The 18,292-nt window shown below is 40.7% G+C and overlaps 1 protein-coding gene across 1 annotated transcript; it reads right to left on the bottom strand.

Annotated features, from left to right (window-relative positions):
* Positions 1–2,481: 2,481 nt before the first annotated feature.
* On the bottom strand, positions 2,482–13,217 carry LOC124672899 (rho GTPase-activating protein 7-like). Its single transcript, XM_047209056.1, has 22 exons — positions 13,127–13,217; positions 12,602–12,727; positions 10,846–10,922; positions 10,246–10,316; positions 10,009–10,087; positions 9,755–9,899; positions 9,541–9,660; positions 9,340–9,417; positions 9,171–9,226; positions 8,988–9,057; positions 7,926–8,013; positions 7,429–7,672; positions 7,083–7,292; positions 6,468–6,782; positions 6,174–6,223; positions 4,981–5,041; positions 4,814–4,897; positions 4,506–4,619; positions 4,262–4,428; positions 3,441–3,510; positions 3,049–3,231; positions 2,482–2,978 (listed from the first exon to the last, which is right to left on the bottom strand). The coding sequence occupies exons 1-22, from the start codon at positions 13,215–13,217 to the stop codon at positions 2,790–2,792; spliced, it is 2,688 nt and encodes an 895-aa protein (XP_047065012.1). The 3' UTR covers positions 2,482–2,789.
* Between the last annotated feature and the right edge of the window lie 5,075 nt (positions 13,218–18,292).

Below are 18,292 nucleotides of genomic sequence, written 5' to 3'. Positions count from 1 at the left end.
AGTGATCGAGTTCATGAAGGTGGGGGAATCGAAGAGGATGAAGTGTATGAGGTGCATCAAGATGATGAAATAATTCACGGTTCTGACGGTCGTACTATTGCCACCAGGAAAAGAAATAAATTTGTGTACATTTCATCTTTGTATGTTTGTCTAGATAAAGGTTAACTTCAAAAACAAATTATTTTGGTCATTTTTACTTCTGTCAAGGTGTACTAGCCAACGCAACCAAAAGTTCGAACTGGTGGAAATGGTACCATGCACTTCACAATGCCCCCTCTCAGGTGTCAATGTACCCTAAATCATGACCCCATGCACAAGGAATCTATATTTTGGCTAGTTCTGCCTTTTATTCCAACATTTCATATTAACAAGTTTATTTTATTTGTAATAATAAATGTTTTCAGCGGCTAACTTGTTACAAACTCTTGATTTGGTTGCTTCAGATTAAGTAGTAGGTTCCATCTCTAACTAAGTTAACAATTCCACTTTCGGAATAAACTACCGTCTCAGCTTTGCTTTTTTTTGCCTTGCTCTGTTTTTTAGGAGCCAATGTACCCTAAATTATGACCCTACGCGCAAGGAAACTATATTTTGACTAGTCCTGCCTTTTATTTCAACATTTCCTAATAACAAGCTTATTTTATTTGTAATAATAAATGATTTTTTCCTAGAAAACATGAATATCATTTCACATTCATTACAAATTATTAAAGTCTTTCCCATGAAGGAGGTGAGCTCGAGATGCATCCAATTTGTTACAAACTATTGGTTTAGTTGCTTCAAATTAAGTAGGAGGTTCCACCTCTAATTAAGTTAGAATGCTCACTTTGTGAATACACTACCATTTTAGGTTTGCTTATTGCCTTGCCTTGTTTTTCAGAGTCAATGTAGCCTAAATCATGACCCACGCTCGAAGAAACTATATTTTGGCTAGTCTTGCATTTTATTTCAACATTTCTTACTAGTAAGCTTATTTCATTTATAATAAATTATTTTTGTCTAGAAAACCTAAACATTTTTCACATTCATCATATACTAATTAGTAATGTCTTTGCCACCAAGGTGAGCTCGAGATGCAACTAATTTGTACGAACTCTTGGTTTGGTTGCTTCAAATTAAGTAGTAGGTTCCATCTCTAATTAAGTTAACAAATCCAATTTGTGAATAAACTACCATTTTAACTTTGTTTATTGCCTTGCCATGTTTTCCAGGAGTCAATGTACCCTAAATCATGACCCCACGCTCAAGGAAACTATATTTTAGCTAGTCCTGCATTTTATTTCAGTATTTTATAATAGCAAGATTATTTCATTTATAATTATAAATAATTTCTGTCTAGAAAACATGAACATTGATTTACATTCATCAGATACTAATTATTAAAGTCTTTCCCAACAAGTAGATGAGCTACAGATGCAGCCAATTTGTAGCAAACTCTTTATTTGGCTGCTTCAAATTATGTAAGAGGTTCTATTTCTCTAATTAAGCTAACAAGTCCACTTTGCTCCAATAATGGTTGTCGGATCTGAGGCGAGACCTACAATCCGTAGTGCAATCGACTCTCCTGAGGAGGAGCATCTCAATTTGGCCCTTCTTTGCAGAATTGGACTCATCGTATTCATTGGGGGTTTTGACAGGTTCTGATCCCCTTGTGCTTGTGTGGTTTTTTTTTTTTTTTTTTTTTTTTTTTTGAGATGCTGTGCTTGTGTGGTTGACATCTATGCCGTGTTTTGTTTGGTGGTGTTGGTTGTAACATGTGTCCATTTTTTCTTGATCGTACCACTTGAGTGATGGGTGTTTCGGCATTCTCTTAGGTTTGTAGCTATCTTCTATCAGTTCATCGAGAAACAAGCCGTTGCGTTTTCGCGAAAAAAGAAAGATACCGAGATATACATACATGAAACAGACACGTGTAATGCTTACTGTACGCCTGTGAGCGTGATCTTCCGCAGTCCAACGTTTAGTTGTCGATGACTTTGTACCGAGCATAATCGGTTAGACAGTTACCTACTACCACTAGTCACCGTAATAGTTAAAACTACTTACGTAGAATGCTCTTAATGAAACCCCTGCTATGCTGTTGCTTTGGCTAATCGACATTTGAGGATGTCTGGTCAGTTTCCTTCTCATTCTCAAGGTGGTGCAAGTCTTACGGCATGTTCACGTCTTAACGAAAGAAAAAAGAGTCTTCCGGCATGTTTTATTTTACTTGTGCGAGAACGAAAGGAAGAAAAACAAAATTTGGGGCTAGATTAGCGTAATCAGAGAAGCAATTTGGTGGACCGATCCTGCCGTGTTGTGCTGCATTTGCTATTTTTCGGAGACTTGCTTTTTTACTGACCGGCCTTGTGGAAGGAAACTTGAGAATCGCCTATGCGAAGTTACAATGCTGATTCTTTACTTCGATCTTGACTGATGATGTAACTTTGATGAGCTAATAAAGCTAGCTCTGCACTCTCAAAAGAATCAAGTCAATGTCTATGTTTCAAATCATTTATCTGATATACCATCTGCCTCGTTATAAGCTATATACGAATAACCATTCTATATTCCTTGCGTCTACTACAGCAGTCAGCAGATACAAAATAGCTTTCAGGCTCTCTTATCACCCCTTAACTCGTTACATGCAATAGATTACAGAAGCATTACAAAATCGCACTCAAATGAGGCTGCAGCACTCAGCCACAAAAACCAAGAAAATGGATATACATTCTCGCTAGCAGCTGCTACAGAGAAAACTTGCTTTACCAAGAATATACAAACATGAAATTAGAAGAAATGAAAAACTCCTATCTCGGACTGTTCCAAGGGGATGAAGACTTGTACGGAAAACCTTGCGGCGCGGATCCATGTCCTAAATCGAGACTGTGGAGTTGCTCCATCAACTGTGATCTCCGTTCTTTGAAGAAATCTAGTCTGGTCGTTAGCTCAACCAGAGTGGACGATGGCACGGGTGGTTGCCTTCCATACTCGACAGCCTGCGTTTACAACAAGAGTCACACTTTGGTCGCCTTGGAAGTTGGGACTAAGGTGCAGTGCTTTCCTTACCTCCATTGCTCTTGGGATGTTAGTAGACAATGAACCGCTCTCCGCTGGCATGCTTGTCGCTACCTCCCTTGAATCACTTGAACAGGTGTCCAAGGAGTGCTTGCGGGAGAAGGGCTTCGAAGAAGCCTGAGTCAGCACGTGCTGCTTGATACTTCTCCAGTGTGATGTGCCCGACAAGCTCTCCTGTCAGAACAGTAGGTGACCTCAACCCTTAATATCATCCTCATGCAACACCAGTTTCACATCACACATAAGCTATTCATCAGTGGCTTAGCCTTTTACAACTAAAACAGATTATGCTTTGTATATTATTATGGAAGTATACAACGCAGTTGATTCAACTAATTGGTTTGAAGACTTCAAAAGGGTAGGTGATGGCTTTTTTATCAAACCTCGTTCCTCTGCTTCTTCTCTTGGTTACAGAAAGCAAGTTTCATATCAAACCCTGGTTGAACAAAGTTCCTGTTGGCAATAAAAATATTTGCAACTGTTATTATATTACAGTTCGATAGGACAATTCGAGAATGAAACACGTCCAACTGATAAACCATGTGTTCTAAGCTGATATGACACCTTAAATCATGTGTTTTAAGCTGATACAAACCTTACTACAGAAATATCCTGCTTTTGTTACTAAAATACGCAGCATGCAATATGGTGGACATTTAGTATGCAACCTGTATGTTAATTATTAAAATAATTGTATATATTAGTTCAATGGCAGGTGCACATGCAGCCTACTCTAAGGTGTATCCATCCAACCTAGTCAGTTGAAGCCCCAAATTGAAAATACCCCCAAAAATGTTCATGTACTTCTCAGTTTAACATCATCCATTAAAACTCATTCTGTGCTAAGAGTGAAAATAGAAAGCATAATCCAAAAGACACCAACACATGTCACAATCAACAACTTGCATTTTCCCCTTCTAATACACTTTGAAGTTCAAATTCTATAATGTGCTTCAACACTCTAGTCTCTAGATTGCACCATCATTTATTAGTTTCTTTTAATTTTTCATGTTGGCTCAATGCCCCAGCGTGGCTGAAGCCACATTTCGAACTTATACCCTAAGAGCGGGTTGACCTCATATGTTGACTTCATTTGATATACTAACAGCTGGGGATAGTTCACGATTACGCTCTGCTGAATTCCCATTAAAAAGACACAGAAACTGACTATTGATTATAAAAAGTGCACTAATATTTGTCTTACTGTGGGAAATGACTTGGACGATGTTGATAACGATCATTCTCATCTATGAAAGAGCCGTACTGGTGTTGGCGCTGTTGACTAAGTTGGAGATGCAGCTCTGCAACCTTCTGCTTTAACCTTGCAACATCAGCTTCTGCGAGAGCAATCTCCTCAAGCTCTGCCTTTGTCTTAAGCAAATAAATTAGACACCACAAAAGACTGAAACCACGATTATTGGTGACCTAATAGCTTAAAATTTCAGTACCTTTGAATCCATAGGGCGTGAACTAGAAAACTGTGCAGAAGACATGCTTAGCCCAACTTCCAATGCAGATCTAAGATCCCTTTCAGCCTGCAGCTGCTCTTGCAACCTTGATACCTATAGGGACAAACGGTTGCTATCAAACAAAGTCTTAACTTGTCGGGATTTTTTGGATATTAATTGAGAAACTGTTGAGGACAGATTGTAAGAAAGCAAATTCAACAAAATTAGATAATATGAGTGGATTCCCATCATATTTTGGAAGTGTAGAATGAAGTAATTGATTAATATAGTAAAAGAATATGGCGTACATCCTGCTCCAGGACCAAGCGGCGCTCGTGCAGTGCTTGCTTTCTTCTTTCCAAACTCGCCTGTAAGATTGCATTACCTCTAGTCTGAGAAGAGTTTCCAATTAGTTTGCAAGATCCCCAAAAATAACAGTCCCTACAATTGAAAAGTACATGTATTTCCTTCGTACCTCTTTTGCAATCCTGATCTGCAGATCATTCTTTGCAATCTCAAGTCTTTGGATAGCAAGCCTGAAAGGTTTGTTTGCATAGTTAAATAGTTAAGTACAAAATCAACCCTTCAATGATATTATCAGTGTAAGTGATATAATGAAATGCTATGCAACAAGCCTGTCCAATTATATACCATCACAAATTAATGGTAGCACAGGCCATAAAATTAGACAGAAACAAGTTGCTTTCTTCTAGCTAGAGAGAAACAATTTTCTCAGTAGGCAACATACCAAAATCTCTATCATACACAGGGGTGCAGATATTTTGATCAAATGGAATTTTCAACCAAGCAAATAACAACAAAAGCCTCAGAACACAGAATAAAGAACACGGTTATTAGTAGGGGTGTTCATTGTTAAGCAGGTTTGCTTCAACACGCCAAACCCACTATACAAAAAAAACTGTACTACGCCAGCAGCTAGCCTCACAGGTTGTGAAAAAAATTGAACTAGCAGGTGCTAGCCGGTTTTGGCCAGGTTCGATTCAACCCATGGCTAAACACCCCTAGTTATTAATTATTAGTGATATAAAACAACTTAAGAGAATAACTGAACACTGCAATTCCCAATATTTATACAAAGCAGTCGTGTAAAATTTAATTTTAGGAAATAATACTTGAAATGGAGCCCCTTGATATGGGTTGGGGTAGATCTGGTTCAAATCCAGTAGTTTCTAATCTCTTCTTTCAGAGCCCCTTGATAGGGGTTGGGGTAGATCAGCCCTACGATTTAGGGGAGTATATGATCTTTCGGAGCCCCCTTCAGGGGGTTGGGGGTGGTAAACTTGTTCCTTCTGTTCCAGTTCCAAGTCTAGTGTTTTCTATTCCTGTTCGGGCCAGCCGCAGGCGGGAAGTAGGGGAAGGGGGGAGGGGAGAGGACGATAGTCCGATCACCGTGGGGGGAAACCATTCCCCTCATAAGTTGTCTTCTTTTATAGTTACTTAACTAGAAAAGTCAAGTGAAAGAATTATACTCCCTCCGTTCTTTTTTAATTGACTCGAATTTAGTACAAATTTATACTAAATTTGAGTCAATTAAAAGAGAACGGAGGGAGTATCTAGCAACAAAACAAGGAAGACCATGCGTCTTCCGATAGGTAGGCAGTATAGAATAGATTCTTCCGAAGCTTGGGTTTATGACTAGGAACTTACTCTTCTTCACCTGATGAATCAACAGACTCCGACTGTTGAATCTTTCTTGCCTGCACAAACCGCATGTTTAAATCCGCATGGTCAAAAGAGAAGCTACAATAAACAGTTAGAGAAGCTTCTTCAAGAATAATTAGAGTGTATGTCTACTGATGGTTTCCCTGATAAAGCCATAACTGCTTAGTCAAAACACTTGGAAGTCAATGATCATAAATGACTTTGATAGAACTAACATGACTTTGATAGAACTAACATGAATCTACAAGGGAAGACAACAAAAGGTAACTCCTTGCTTACATTAGTCCGTCCCCAAATGTTAGAACGCTTCACATGAGGCTGAGTTTCATTGGATTTAATGGAGTGTCTATCTACAGAATATTCAGGTCCTGAACCCGGTAAAGGAACTCCTGCATCCAAGGAAGAAAGAATATCTCCCATCGACAATGGAGATTCATGACTGCACACCAGATTTGTTGGATCCTTCTCATTCAGTGGTCTCTTGACATTTATCGTGCCATTTTGAGTTAAAAGGTTATGTGGAGCATCCTTTAAATCCAACTTTGTTTCCAAAGCCTTATCTTCGACAGAAGGTTCTGAATCCCCATGATCTACCTGATGTGCCACATTGTAGTAAGAAAGGAAAAAATACATCAGGACATTGTCACATAAACAAGATTGTGCTAGCCGAATAAAAATGAAAACCAAGTCAGATTCTGATTGGACTACTCAGAATGCAGTGTGCAATACTATTTGTCTTGATCTAGTGTAAACTGCTTATTTTTGGCAAAGATGGTGTAATGTGCAACTAGGGCATTCTACCAGGTGTTAGGTGCAATTTAATCTTAAATACAACTGGTAGCAGCCCAGAATTACTACATATTAGAAGCTACATAATTGCAAAGCATATCAAACCTGGTAATCATAAAGGTCACCATCAGTACACGCACTGCTTTCACTCAGTTTTCCACTGAGTAAACGTTCATCTAGTTCCTGATCTACATCATTCTCTGCATCATGAAACCCATTATCTTTGGCATCCACAGTTTCATCATCTGTAGATTCTTCACTCCCACTGTCTTGAATTCGAGAATCAGGTGACAGGGAACACCTAGGATGTTCATCCTGTAAAAGTGACAAACAGGATGATAAAAAGATTTCACGGTAAGTGGAATAACAAATAGGGACTGCATCAGCCTATATTGTCCAGAAAAGTGTCATCAGACCAATGAACTTCTGGCATAGCATCAGAAACACTTACATCAAATATGCCCTCATATTCCTCTAATAGAGTTGTGACAATGCCATGAGCACTGTTAGCAGCATTTGCAGCAGCAATAAGCTGAGCAGAACTGTCACCATTCATGTCAATGTCATCTTCCATCTCACATTCACCAGCCAGAAGTGGACGCAGCAAGAGAGGAGCCATACAAGCAGCAACTGCTGATGAAGTCATTCGATTCTCAGCAGTATGAGAAGCAACTGTGTGCATCATTCTCAAAATTCTGCAAACATCAAATTTATGAGCTAAATGAAGAGTTTACTTGGTACAACTTGATAAGAAAATGCCACTGCCTACGATAAACTACTCATAGAGATGTATTTTGTGATTTCCAGTTGCGTACTGTGATCAAGACAGCTCACCATATGCTTGTCATAAAACGAATTAGATTTAGAATGTACTCCAGTATGATGTCCTAGCAGGTCAAAAGCTAACTCAGAGACAAAAGAGGTCCCCGTTACAAAAAAAAAACTAACCTTTGTAGCAACCTCCTATTAGGCTCGGGAAATGTCTCAGATATGGCTATACGCATAGAATTTATCCGAGATTCCTTACTTTCCAGACCTACACAGGAATTAAGTGAAAAGAACTGATTAAACCAGAATATCGAAGTGAACAAAATACTTAGGATTTACAGACATGGACAAAAATTAGCTAGGTAACTAAGTTAACAATGAACGTCAGGTTTATCCGGACATTTTTTATGCAAATCACATCATGAAGTTTCATATATTATACCTGCTAAACTGCAACTTATAAGATTTAACCAATGGCCATAACAGAAGCATGCTACATACTAGGTACCGAATGTTACAAGATTGTAACTGGATGTTCGAATAGTTTAGGTTAAGGACCACTGTTTTTTCCTAGTCTAGGGGTCCAAATGTACTCTTTATGTTCGGCTCTTAGCTTACAGCACCGATAGACTCACCAGATCTATATCTTCCATAAAATAGAAAGGTGAGGAGAAGAAAGACCATCCTTCCTTGCTTCTTAAGAAGATATACTTGGTAACTCAGTCAACAATATGATTGTATAGTCAATTTGCGCCAAAGGTCCTATATACATAACTGCTCAAGATATAATCTTACCACCTTCCGTAGAAATCGTTGATACGTCACAACCTATAGCTAACTTGACAGAGCCTATTGATTTTTGTATTGAGTTACAGATAAAGAGAGATCGTGGATATCAGACAGAACTCAGAAAGAATTATCAAGATGGAAGTTATCCTATAGATGCTGTATCCATGCCTGTTCGAAATGTGAATTATAGTATTTTTTCTTGTGGGAATGGAAATGAAAAACACGAGATATACCTGTAGGTGTGCAAAGCAGTAAATGCAACATATATTCTTAATTCTGATATATCCATGGTTAAATGAAGTATCTAACGTACTAGAGATGCTTCTCCTAATATCATGTAAACATTACTGAGAGATATTTCAGTTCTAGTAGTAAAAAAGGGAAGCTCATTGATTCCCCTAACAGACATCTTATTGCGATATATATTTAGGTTAACCCGAATAGAGCACTTACGGAAAGCTTCCAGTAATGCTGTGCAGCAGGAAGCAGGAACTGGAGAAGATGGTAGCTCCCGCAAAACATGCTGCAGATGTTTGTTCACATGAATAAAGTAGGCAAGCAAAACATGAACTATTAAAACTCTATGACATCTATGAATACTTGAAGAAACAACACAACAGGAATCACGCAAGGTACCTTTACACAATCACCGATAACATGAGCATCCTCATCCAGTGCAAACTCAGTCCTTCCTGGAATAAAGCAAAAAACAGATGCACAAGTTGGTACAACAGCACGAAAATTTCCAAACTTGAAACACCATTAAAAATCAAACTTTCAAATAAAACTATGCAATCGCATAAACCTTGCTCATATTCATTCATTCTTCTGTCAACCTCCTCTACATCTGCAGCCTGGCGTAAAATTCCCTCTACCTTTATCCCTTCAAGAAAATGTTTGAATTCACGGTTAAATGTTTAGATTAGTTGGTGAGGAGCATATAGTACCAAATGTAAAATGCGGCCAGTGCCAAACATTGGTGCTAATTAACTCTCTTTAATCCTACCATGTTTCTCCAGAAAACACAAAGCTTTTTCCAGAAAAGAGGGGCTGCCATCAATATCTTCTAGTGCAAGAAGAATTGGCCTTCCAACAACCAAAGATTTAGTAGGCCTCTTCTCTCTCCCTACAGACATCAAATGAATGGTATGAAAAAAAAACAATCAAATACGAGTTTCTCATTAGTAATAGCAAGTCAAATCATAGTGTATGGAACCAACAATTTGGAGCTGCTCCTTCATATGCATCTGTTGTGTCACTACGAAATATTCCATTATGCCCTATCACGAGAGCTGCATTTGGAGCCTGCGCAAGAGCTTCTTCCAGTGCTGTTTTCCACTCAAATAAATCTTCAGATGTTTCTGCCTGTGTTAAGAATAGCAGGTGCTTTTATTAACCTCTTGAAGGAGCATTAAATGGCATAAAGCTTGCATTTGCTCAAGTGGGTCTACTAAGTTAAGTGTACAATATATACCTTCAAGGTGAAAGCCCGACCATCACGGCCATCTGGAAATAGAACAGTCAACAACTTCTTGTCTTCCCTGACCACAACACTGAGAACAAGAAACATTGTTAGTATGAAATTGTGCAAAATACACTAAAAGTAAGTACCAACAATCATTCGCTACTGCTCGTGAAAAACATTTAATGTGGCAATCTTTGTGTAAAATGCAACAAATGATTAACAACAGAAATGCGTTAAGACACATACCTTCCAGAATTATTCAAGTCAATGCCCCCCAAAGTAAGGTTCACTTCACCACCTCTCTGGGGTAAGGTATTCTACAATGTCAAGAAGAATAAATTGTCAAGGAACAGAGAACTAAGCCGTAATATGGACCATGAATGGAAAACGAAATATTGTACAAGTATTCTACAAAACCTTCTTTACAGCATAACTTAAGGCAAGAAAAAGAATAAGCAAGTTTATGCAACTAAAAATTTCAAGCACTGGACGTAATCCAATATTTGAACTTGTTAAGTAAAGGAACACATAAAGTTGAAGGAAACTGGAAGAAAAAACAAAGCTGCAACTACATCAAGCAGCCAATGCTGTTCTGCTCTTCAGTGCTAAATTCAAAACACTATATACTCTCATACCATATTGATCCTAGTATACAATCATAAATGTCATGAAATATGAAAAATGTTAGAACATCAAACCAAACTAGTACATATTGTCAGTGATAGAGAGATACGATTAAGGTGTCAAGAAGCAAAAAATAATATCTGGTCTGAAGAGTTTACTTAATATGCGCTTTCCAGTGATATGCAATATTTACATTATGAACACAAGAATGGAAATACTAACAGGATCGCTCTTGAAGAAAACCAGAGATGTTCGAGTGAGGATGAACCATCGTTTTTTCCAAGATTTCCATCCAATTCCTGGAATCATAACAACCCAAGGTTATTTTTCAGATGTAAGCAAAACAAAACTGTAACTAGGTTCCAATTTTCCTTTACTGAACCACAATAAATTTAATCGAAAGGAACATGTCAAATATTTGAAAAACGAATGCACATTTAGTTGGATTGATTGTCAAGTCAAGTGGCTCCAATATAGAAAGCCCTTGTTGTTGAAGCAAAATGCTAGTTTGTTTTAAAAAATGCTACTCCCTCCGTCCATAAAAGGATGTCTCAACTTTGTTAAATATGCATGTATGTAGACGTGTTTTAGTGTGTAGACACATCCAAAATTAGACAAAATTACAGAGGGAGTACATTTATTTTTGCATATTTCCTTATTTATAGTGCTGAATATATCAACCTCTCTACAGGGACCAAGATAAGAATATTAATAGACTTAAGGACTGTCGTTTGATGATCTGATGGTCAGTATAGTTCGAAGCAAATGGACTGCCACCACCAATTAAAATCTGTATAGAAGTAAAGATGCATAGTAACTTGACAAAATTCATGCCATATCGTAGAGGGGATCAAGCACAAAATCAAACAAATTGGTCACCTAGTAGATTATTAGAACAAGAGATAAACTACAAGAGCACTCTGGACAAGATTCAGTTTATGCTTTCTGAAGAATAACCCAGAGAAATTTGCTAATGACTACTGTATTGATTATGAATTTGATGATCTACACCTGAACTCTTGGTCACATATCAGGAGTCGACTAAACTGGAACCTAAAATCTTATGTCAGCCTTGAACTCGCAAGAGAAAAGGTATTTAAAAACTTAACAACACATACTCCTGCTATGGCTGCCCTCTGTTGCATTTGACCTATAACAGATATGGATGGCTGTGGTATTGGAAGCGTATTGGAAAACTGTGAATGGACCCCACGCGTGACTTTCTGACATGGATAGGAAGCAGAACTAACTAGACTGCCGTAGTGTTATTAATCCTTTGTATTGATACATTTCCATCTATAGATCCAACCTACAAATCCAATTCAACCACCGGATTCATGATGTCAATACAAGCAACTCGACATTTACAAGTGGTGGAGGCTGGTAGTCAACTCTGCACCGACGGCTCAAAGGGATGGACAGGAACCATGATCTAGCTGACCGCAAGGCTGATCTGGAACCATCCGAATACCAAGCAAAGTATTGTCAGCTTTCTAATATAGATTCAGGCGGAAGCAAGTTGTTGGGCAAGGCGTAGCAGGGTTGCCGCAGATCCTAACAGGTGTGGCGGGATCGTGCAGGGTTGTATGTGGGTTGGGCTTGTAATTATGAACTCTTCTTTCTACCAATGCAACAAGAACAAAGGTTCCATGTTTTCTCGAGGGGGAGAAATACAAGCAACTCAACATGGTCTTGTCTCATCCTAGTTTTTCGTATTGACATAGCAAAAATCCAGCATCGTCATCCATGAGATTAATATGTTTTAGCTCTGCAAACAATACATCCTTTCTTGACTATGAACTGTCAGAACAAAGAAGAGAAAATTGTTACTACTTATTACCTTTAACAACAGTATTAACGGAAATTCTAAATACTTGAACTAGATATGGACGTTTGCCCTGCCTCAAAGGAAATAAGTAAAACAACGCCAACCCAAAAAGGATAGAGTATAAATGATGTGCGACGCAAATGGTTTTACCTTTGGATGATATGAAGAGGGGACCACTCTTAAATACCTGGTCATGAGGGCATTTTGATGTCAGAAATGTTATGATCGTAAATACAGAATTAAATATTTTAGTGACACGGCATGCTATCTCAAATGCTTGAAAGTGTCTCGTTTCGGAATGGGTGGAAGCTTTCCGAATAACGAGTGAATGCGCACAGCTTGTTCCCCTATTATCATGAATGCACAAACAAACAAAACGAGGGTGGAAAACAACAACAAATTCTTCACTCTTGCACCTAAATTCATAGTCCCCTGCGCTCCGAATTCATGTTTATCTAGTCATGGGACACCTTAAGGATGAAACGACACCTCAGCCTGCAAACAAGTAGTGACCTCACACATATCTGATCTGATACCAATTGGACGCATGCTGTTTCGAGTTTCAGCACCCCTATGGCTGGAACGCCTCCATCTGCATGCCGTGTTCGACGAAACCACACCAAAACACTTCCGTTTGCATTTTTGCGCTACGCAGAAACCACTAAAAGGTTCTACTCCAGCCCAAATTAAGTCCACTCTCCAGTCCAACCCAAACCCAAAAGGCGGCAGCAGCAGCAAGCTGGTAACTCTTGCAATCTCGCACCATGGGGTCGCTCTGTCGGCCTTGGCAGCACAGCAGACATGGCACCGCCGCCGAGGCGCATTGGTCCTCGGCGCCATCTCGCACCTCAACTCCGAAAATCGGTCGAGCAGAAGAGCGAAACACTAGTAAGACCCACGCCAGAAGCAGAGCGCCTATTCCTCGGCGTGAGGTACCAAATACTACTACTCGAACCCAGCCGCGGCTTCTCCCCCAAACGCAAGCGAGGAATTAATCCGAGAGCGAGAGAGAGCGCACAGGAGGAGATGAGAAGGCCACTCACCGCGCCCCCACTTGGCGCCGGCCCCGCCGCGGCCGCCGCCATCCCCGCCGCGCCCGCTCCTCCTCTTCAGATCGTCCGCATCAGCCAGCCCGCGCCGTCACCGCAGCAGCAGCAGCTGCTAGCACTACCACAGAAGCAGCGCCGGAAGGCGCATTGGATCCAGCCAGCCCCTTGCGCGCGCGCCGCCGCCGCCGCCGCCGCCGTGGTGCGCGGCAGCGATCTGGCGTGCGGTGGAAGCGCCGCAACGCGCTAGCGGGTGGTGGATGGGAACGGGATTAGGCGGTGGTTAGGATTTGGTGGTACTCTACTTGGGTTTTTGAGTGCGGTGGCGCTGCCTGCCGCCTGCCGGAGGTGGAGCGAAGCGAATGCGACAGCGATTACGCGACCGCACGCACGCACACACGGGCTGCCCGCTTGCCTGCCGTGATCTCTCTCCTCGGTTTGGGGGGAGTCCACTTGGGTGGGGTGGGGGTAGATAGGATGGGAGGGAGCTTGCTGCGAAAACTTTCTCGATTTCTTGAGCCCAGCCTGCTGCTGCGCTGTCCGCTCCTACTTTTGTTTAACCTTTCTGCCCTACCCTTTGCTTGCCTGGATCTTGGCTTAAACAAACAACCCTGTAGGCTGTAGATCGTCGTCTCCTTTGTTTATTTTACTTCGGAAATGGTTGTTAGGCTACGTGACACGGTACATGTCCCCCGGAAATGAACCATCCTGATGAAACAAAGTAGGATCGAAAATTATGGTAAACAAAAAATAAGATTGAAAATAGAGCGAAAACTGTCAAACCGAGCACGCGGTGCCACTTTGTTTTTCCACGGAAGCGGAAATGAAGTCACAATCCTCGAAACAGATATACGAAAATATATACACGGCATGCACGGACACGCATCTGAAAGCGGATATTTGCCGAAACCAAGAGGCCGCTTGAACCATGAAGATAAAATCAAGGGTTTTTATCGTTCCCGCCACTATGACTGGTTGTAATATCAGTTTTGCCATTTAAACAACAGAAATCTCAATTTCCATAGGTGGATTGGTATCCATCATTTGGGTCTGGAATCCTCAAATTTATTTTGGAATTCCATAGGTGGATTGTTTGGTTGTCACGGAATTTGGCCATCATTTCATTTAGGAAATCCAGCAAAATGACACCATGGGTAAACACAATTCCAAGCTGAGACTTGTCATTTGCGTTTCTCTATGGAAGCCATTTACAAATTTAATATTGAATTCTGCTATCATTTGCAATTTCTCTGGCAACCAAACAAGTGTCTATTTCTGAAATTACAATATAAATAAAATGAATAGTATTCACTTTAAAATGCTACAAACGAAATGAAAGCCTGGCTTCCAAACGACTTCTGTGTTGAAATTTTTTATATCCGATCGTGCCTTGGAAAATACTTTCTACATCCGATCATGATGATTTTTTTAATATATTAACAACTTGTAACGATTTGTGTGATTAAAGTAAAATGTTATGTATATATAAAGAGAGCAAGAGCCCAAGAGCTGATCACGGAAAATCATTATCTAAAACTAGAACAATGAGTTGGACACTGTTCTTTGTATAGAGCCGAATCTCCACAAATATTTATCGGTTCACTATTTCAGACACTAAAATATCTATACGTTTGACATATTTAAATGTGTCTTATTTTTGCGAAACACAGTATAGACGTAGACGCTCACAAATACGCACATATACTCACCATTATGAACGCACGCACGCACACCCTATCCCTATGAGCACCTCCGAGAGACTGCATCCAAGAAACTTCATCCGACGGGTCTTGAGATTGACGAAGTCACCACAGGCGTCTCGCTGTCGACGGAAACGTCGTCTCTCACTCAAGAATATTCCGCCTATATGAGACATCAAAGTGTCAAACCTGGAGTTTGAACTTTGGTGGATTAGGGGTGCCACTGCCCTCCTAACCACCCAACCACAGGTTGGTTCTCATATTTTAATGCGTCTCTGACTGCACCCACACTCTAAATGGCATAAGTGATTGCATACCAGCGGTGGAAAGCGGAATGGCAAAACTGAGAAGTGCTCTAATAATAGAGTAGTGGCAAGATTGAGATTTTGATTGGTCAAATGGCAAAACTAGTATTAGGATCGATCATAGTGGCAGAAATGATTAAAAATCCTAAAATCAAGCAGCACAAAGAAACATACCAATTATTCTGGTCCCTAACCCAAACGTTGACTATAGTAAATATACCGGGTAAAGGGGAAAAGGGTAAAGCCGCGAGAGCATCCTCGAGCTAAGAAAGGGATTATGTGGCTTCCTCTTTGGGATGGGTCTCTTTGATGGTTTGGCTTGGCAATGTCACATATTGGGATTGATGGGTTGGATCATGCACATTAAACCATAAAATGAAAATTCCATATTCTGTTTGGTTGGAAAACGCTGCTCCACTAATTCTGTTATGTTTTCATTTCCATATCACTTTTTGCTCCGCTTTCATCCCTAAACAAAACAACGTGCTCCTGAATTATTCGGAACTCCATTTGAAAAAGAGCAACGGTTAGCAAATCAGGCGTGATATAATTACAAATATACACACTTTTTCGTGGAGAAACAACAAGCATATACATGGACGATGCTTTACGGCTAGCCTGGTTTTGTGCCCTGGGCTCCATACATGGAAAGAAGGTTTACACGAAAACCTTTCATAGGGTTCGGTCGTCTAAATGTCTAATCACGGAAACGTGTGTGGTGCGCTATACAAATTCGATTCCTAGCTAGCTAGATGATCCAGTATAGTTTGTTGGAAACGTACCATTCACAGGTCACAGTTTCACACAACTCTCCCGGAAAATATATATACGCGAGAGAGATAGCTCAGTTCAGTTTTCTTTCTCTTTTTGGCTTGAAATCGCCATCAAGGCTCGTATCGTACTCGTATCTGGTAGGTGGGATGCAAACAGTTTCGTAGCACTGACAGCTTTGCTCTACACGTACGCGGCCGAATAAATTGGCGCGGTTACGGCTCAATAAATTTGGCCGCCGCACACCCCGACCCTGTCCATGAATCCATGATGATGCCGTATTAGCACAAATTTATCCATGTTATGCCAATGTCACTAGTAGTAATAACAATGCACATAAGATACTGTAAAAGTTCAGAGGGATCTTTAAAAAACACAGGATGGAGTGTAAAGTATCTATACGTTTCCCAACACTTGCTCCTTGGCATTGCGTGATCCGCCCTGGGAGGTTTAGGCACAGATTAGGTGCGACTCAACCACAGAGAGGATTAGGTGCGATGCATCAGTATAAAAACTTTATTTTCTAGTAGAAAAATGACTAGTGTAATTATACATCTATTTTTTTCCTGCAGTTATACCTGCTACGTACAAGTGGCCAGTTGGAGCAGGGGTCCTTTCAGGTTGGGCCTATTCCGCGTACGTCCAAGGACCACACCGTTTGGAGGAGCGAGGGGCTGTAGCTTTTTAACGAACTGATGGTGATTTATCTGTTTTGGGGTTTCTATCTGGCGTTTCTTTCCGCCCAGAATCTTCAACTGCAAGCAATGAATATTCTTACTGTTCTCGAATTATTATTTTGAGCTGTTTTGTCAGAAACATAGTTTAATTCAAGGGAGAGCCGCCTCTTATTGAGTAGTCGAAATGTCAGGGCAGGCCCCCACTTGCCAGGGATTAAAATAGTTGCCGACATTTGCATACACTTAGTCGCATTCAAAAGAAAATCATTGACATTCTAATATATCTCCTGCGTATGAATCTCGGTGCGGATGTGTTGCAGGAGTTTTTCAAAGGGTTGCTGATGTACACCTTGACCCAACAAGGGGAGACGAGATGATTTGGAGGTGGGAGAAAAATGGGCGTTATTCTTTGCTCTCGGCATACAAAGACGCAATACGGCCTTCTTCATCGCGACCACCAAGGAGGAAGGGGTAGACTAGCTATAGGGTGAACTCATACTTTGGTTTAATAAAGCAAAGCCGTGTGCATCTATTGATGCAGAGGTTAGAGCAATGCTCCCTTATCTAAAAAAAAACTATGAGGTGCTTGGTAGCCCACGAGGTTTGAGCATGAATTCTTGTGGCCCCAGAGTGGGGTCCCAAGGCACTGGTGGATGATCTAGCTAACGCCGAGGAAAGAGAGGCGTGATCTTTGGACCGTAATCACTCTCATGTTATGGTGTCTTTGGAAGCGCTGGAACAGCGTGGTTCTCAATGCGGGGAGGCCAACTGCAAGGACAATCACACATATGAATATATGATCCGGAAGAAGGCGGACAACTTCCATGGGCAAACTTTCACATTCCCGCCTCCGATTACCCTCTGGTTGCTTTTCGATAAAGAGTATATATTAATATCACGAAGATATCAAATACATCCTGCCTCTGCAACAACGTATTGCCCTAGCGGCATTACAGATGCACACAGCCAAAAAAGAAAGAAAAATTACAGTCCTGCTACAGTAATCTATTCCTTGGAGCAGCAGTACTAACACCACCGAGACAGCACCAGAAGGTCAGATAGGTCCCCACTCTCAATAAAATGCCTTCAACAAGGACAATGCCAGGCACAACCAATTAAGGCCAGACCTTGGTTTTCACCCTGAAAGTTAAGACTATGAATTTCTCCTATGCAGTCGCGCCCACTAGCATGCCGCTGCTCCAAGTCACAAATCACCAAGCCAATTCCTCATCGCCGCCCGGAGTCGAACCATCAGCACCAATCCTCGGATTTCTTGGCTTCAACGACATTCTCCGCCAGCATCATGGGACGAGAACATGCCCCATGATATTAACAGCCAACA

Source organism: Lolium rigidum, chromosome 7 (assembly GCF_022539505.1).
Source record: "Lolium rigidum isolate FL_2022 chromosome 7, APGP_CSIRO_Lrig_0.1, whole genome shotgun sequence".
Classification (NCBI taxonomy): domain Eukaryota; kingdom Viridiplantae; phylum Streptophyta; class Magnoliopsida; order Poales; family Poaceae; genus Lolium; species Lolium rigidum.
Note: the sequence above shows the minus strand (reverse complement) of the source record. Positions and strands in the feature narration are given on the sequence as shown.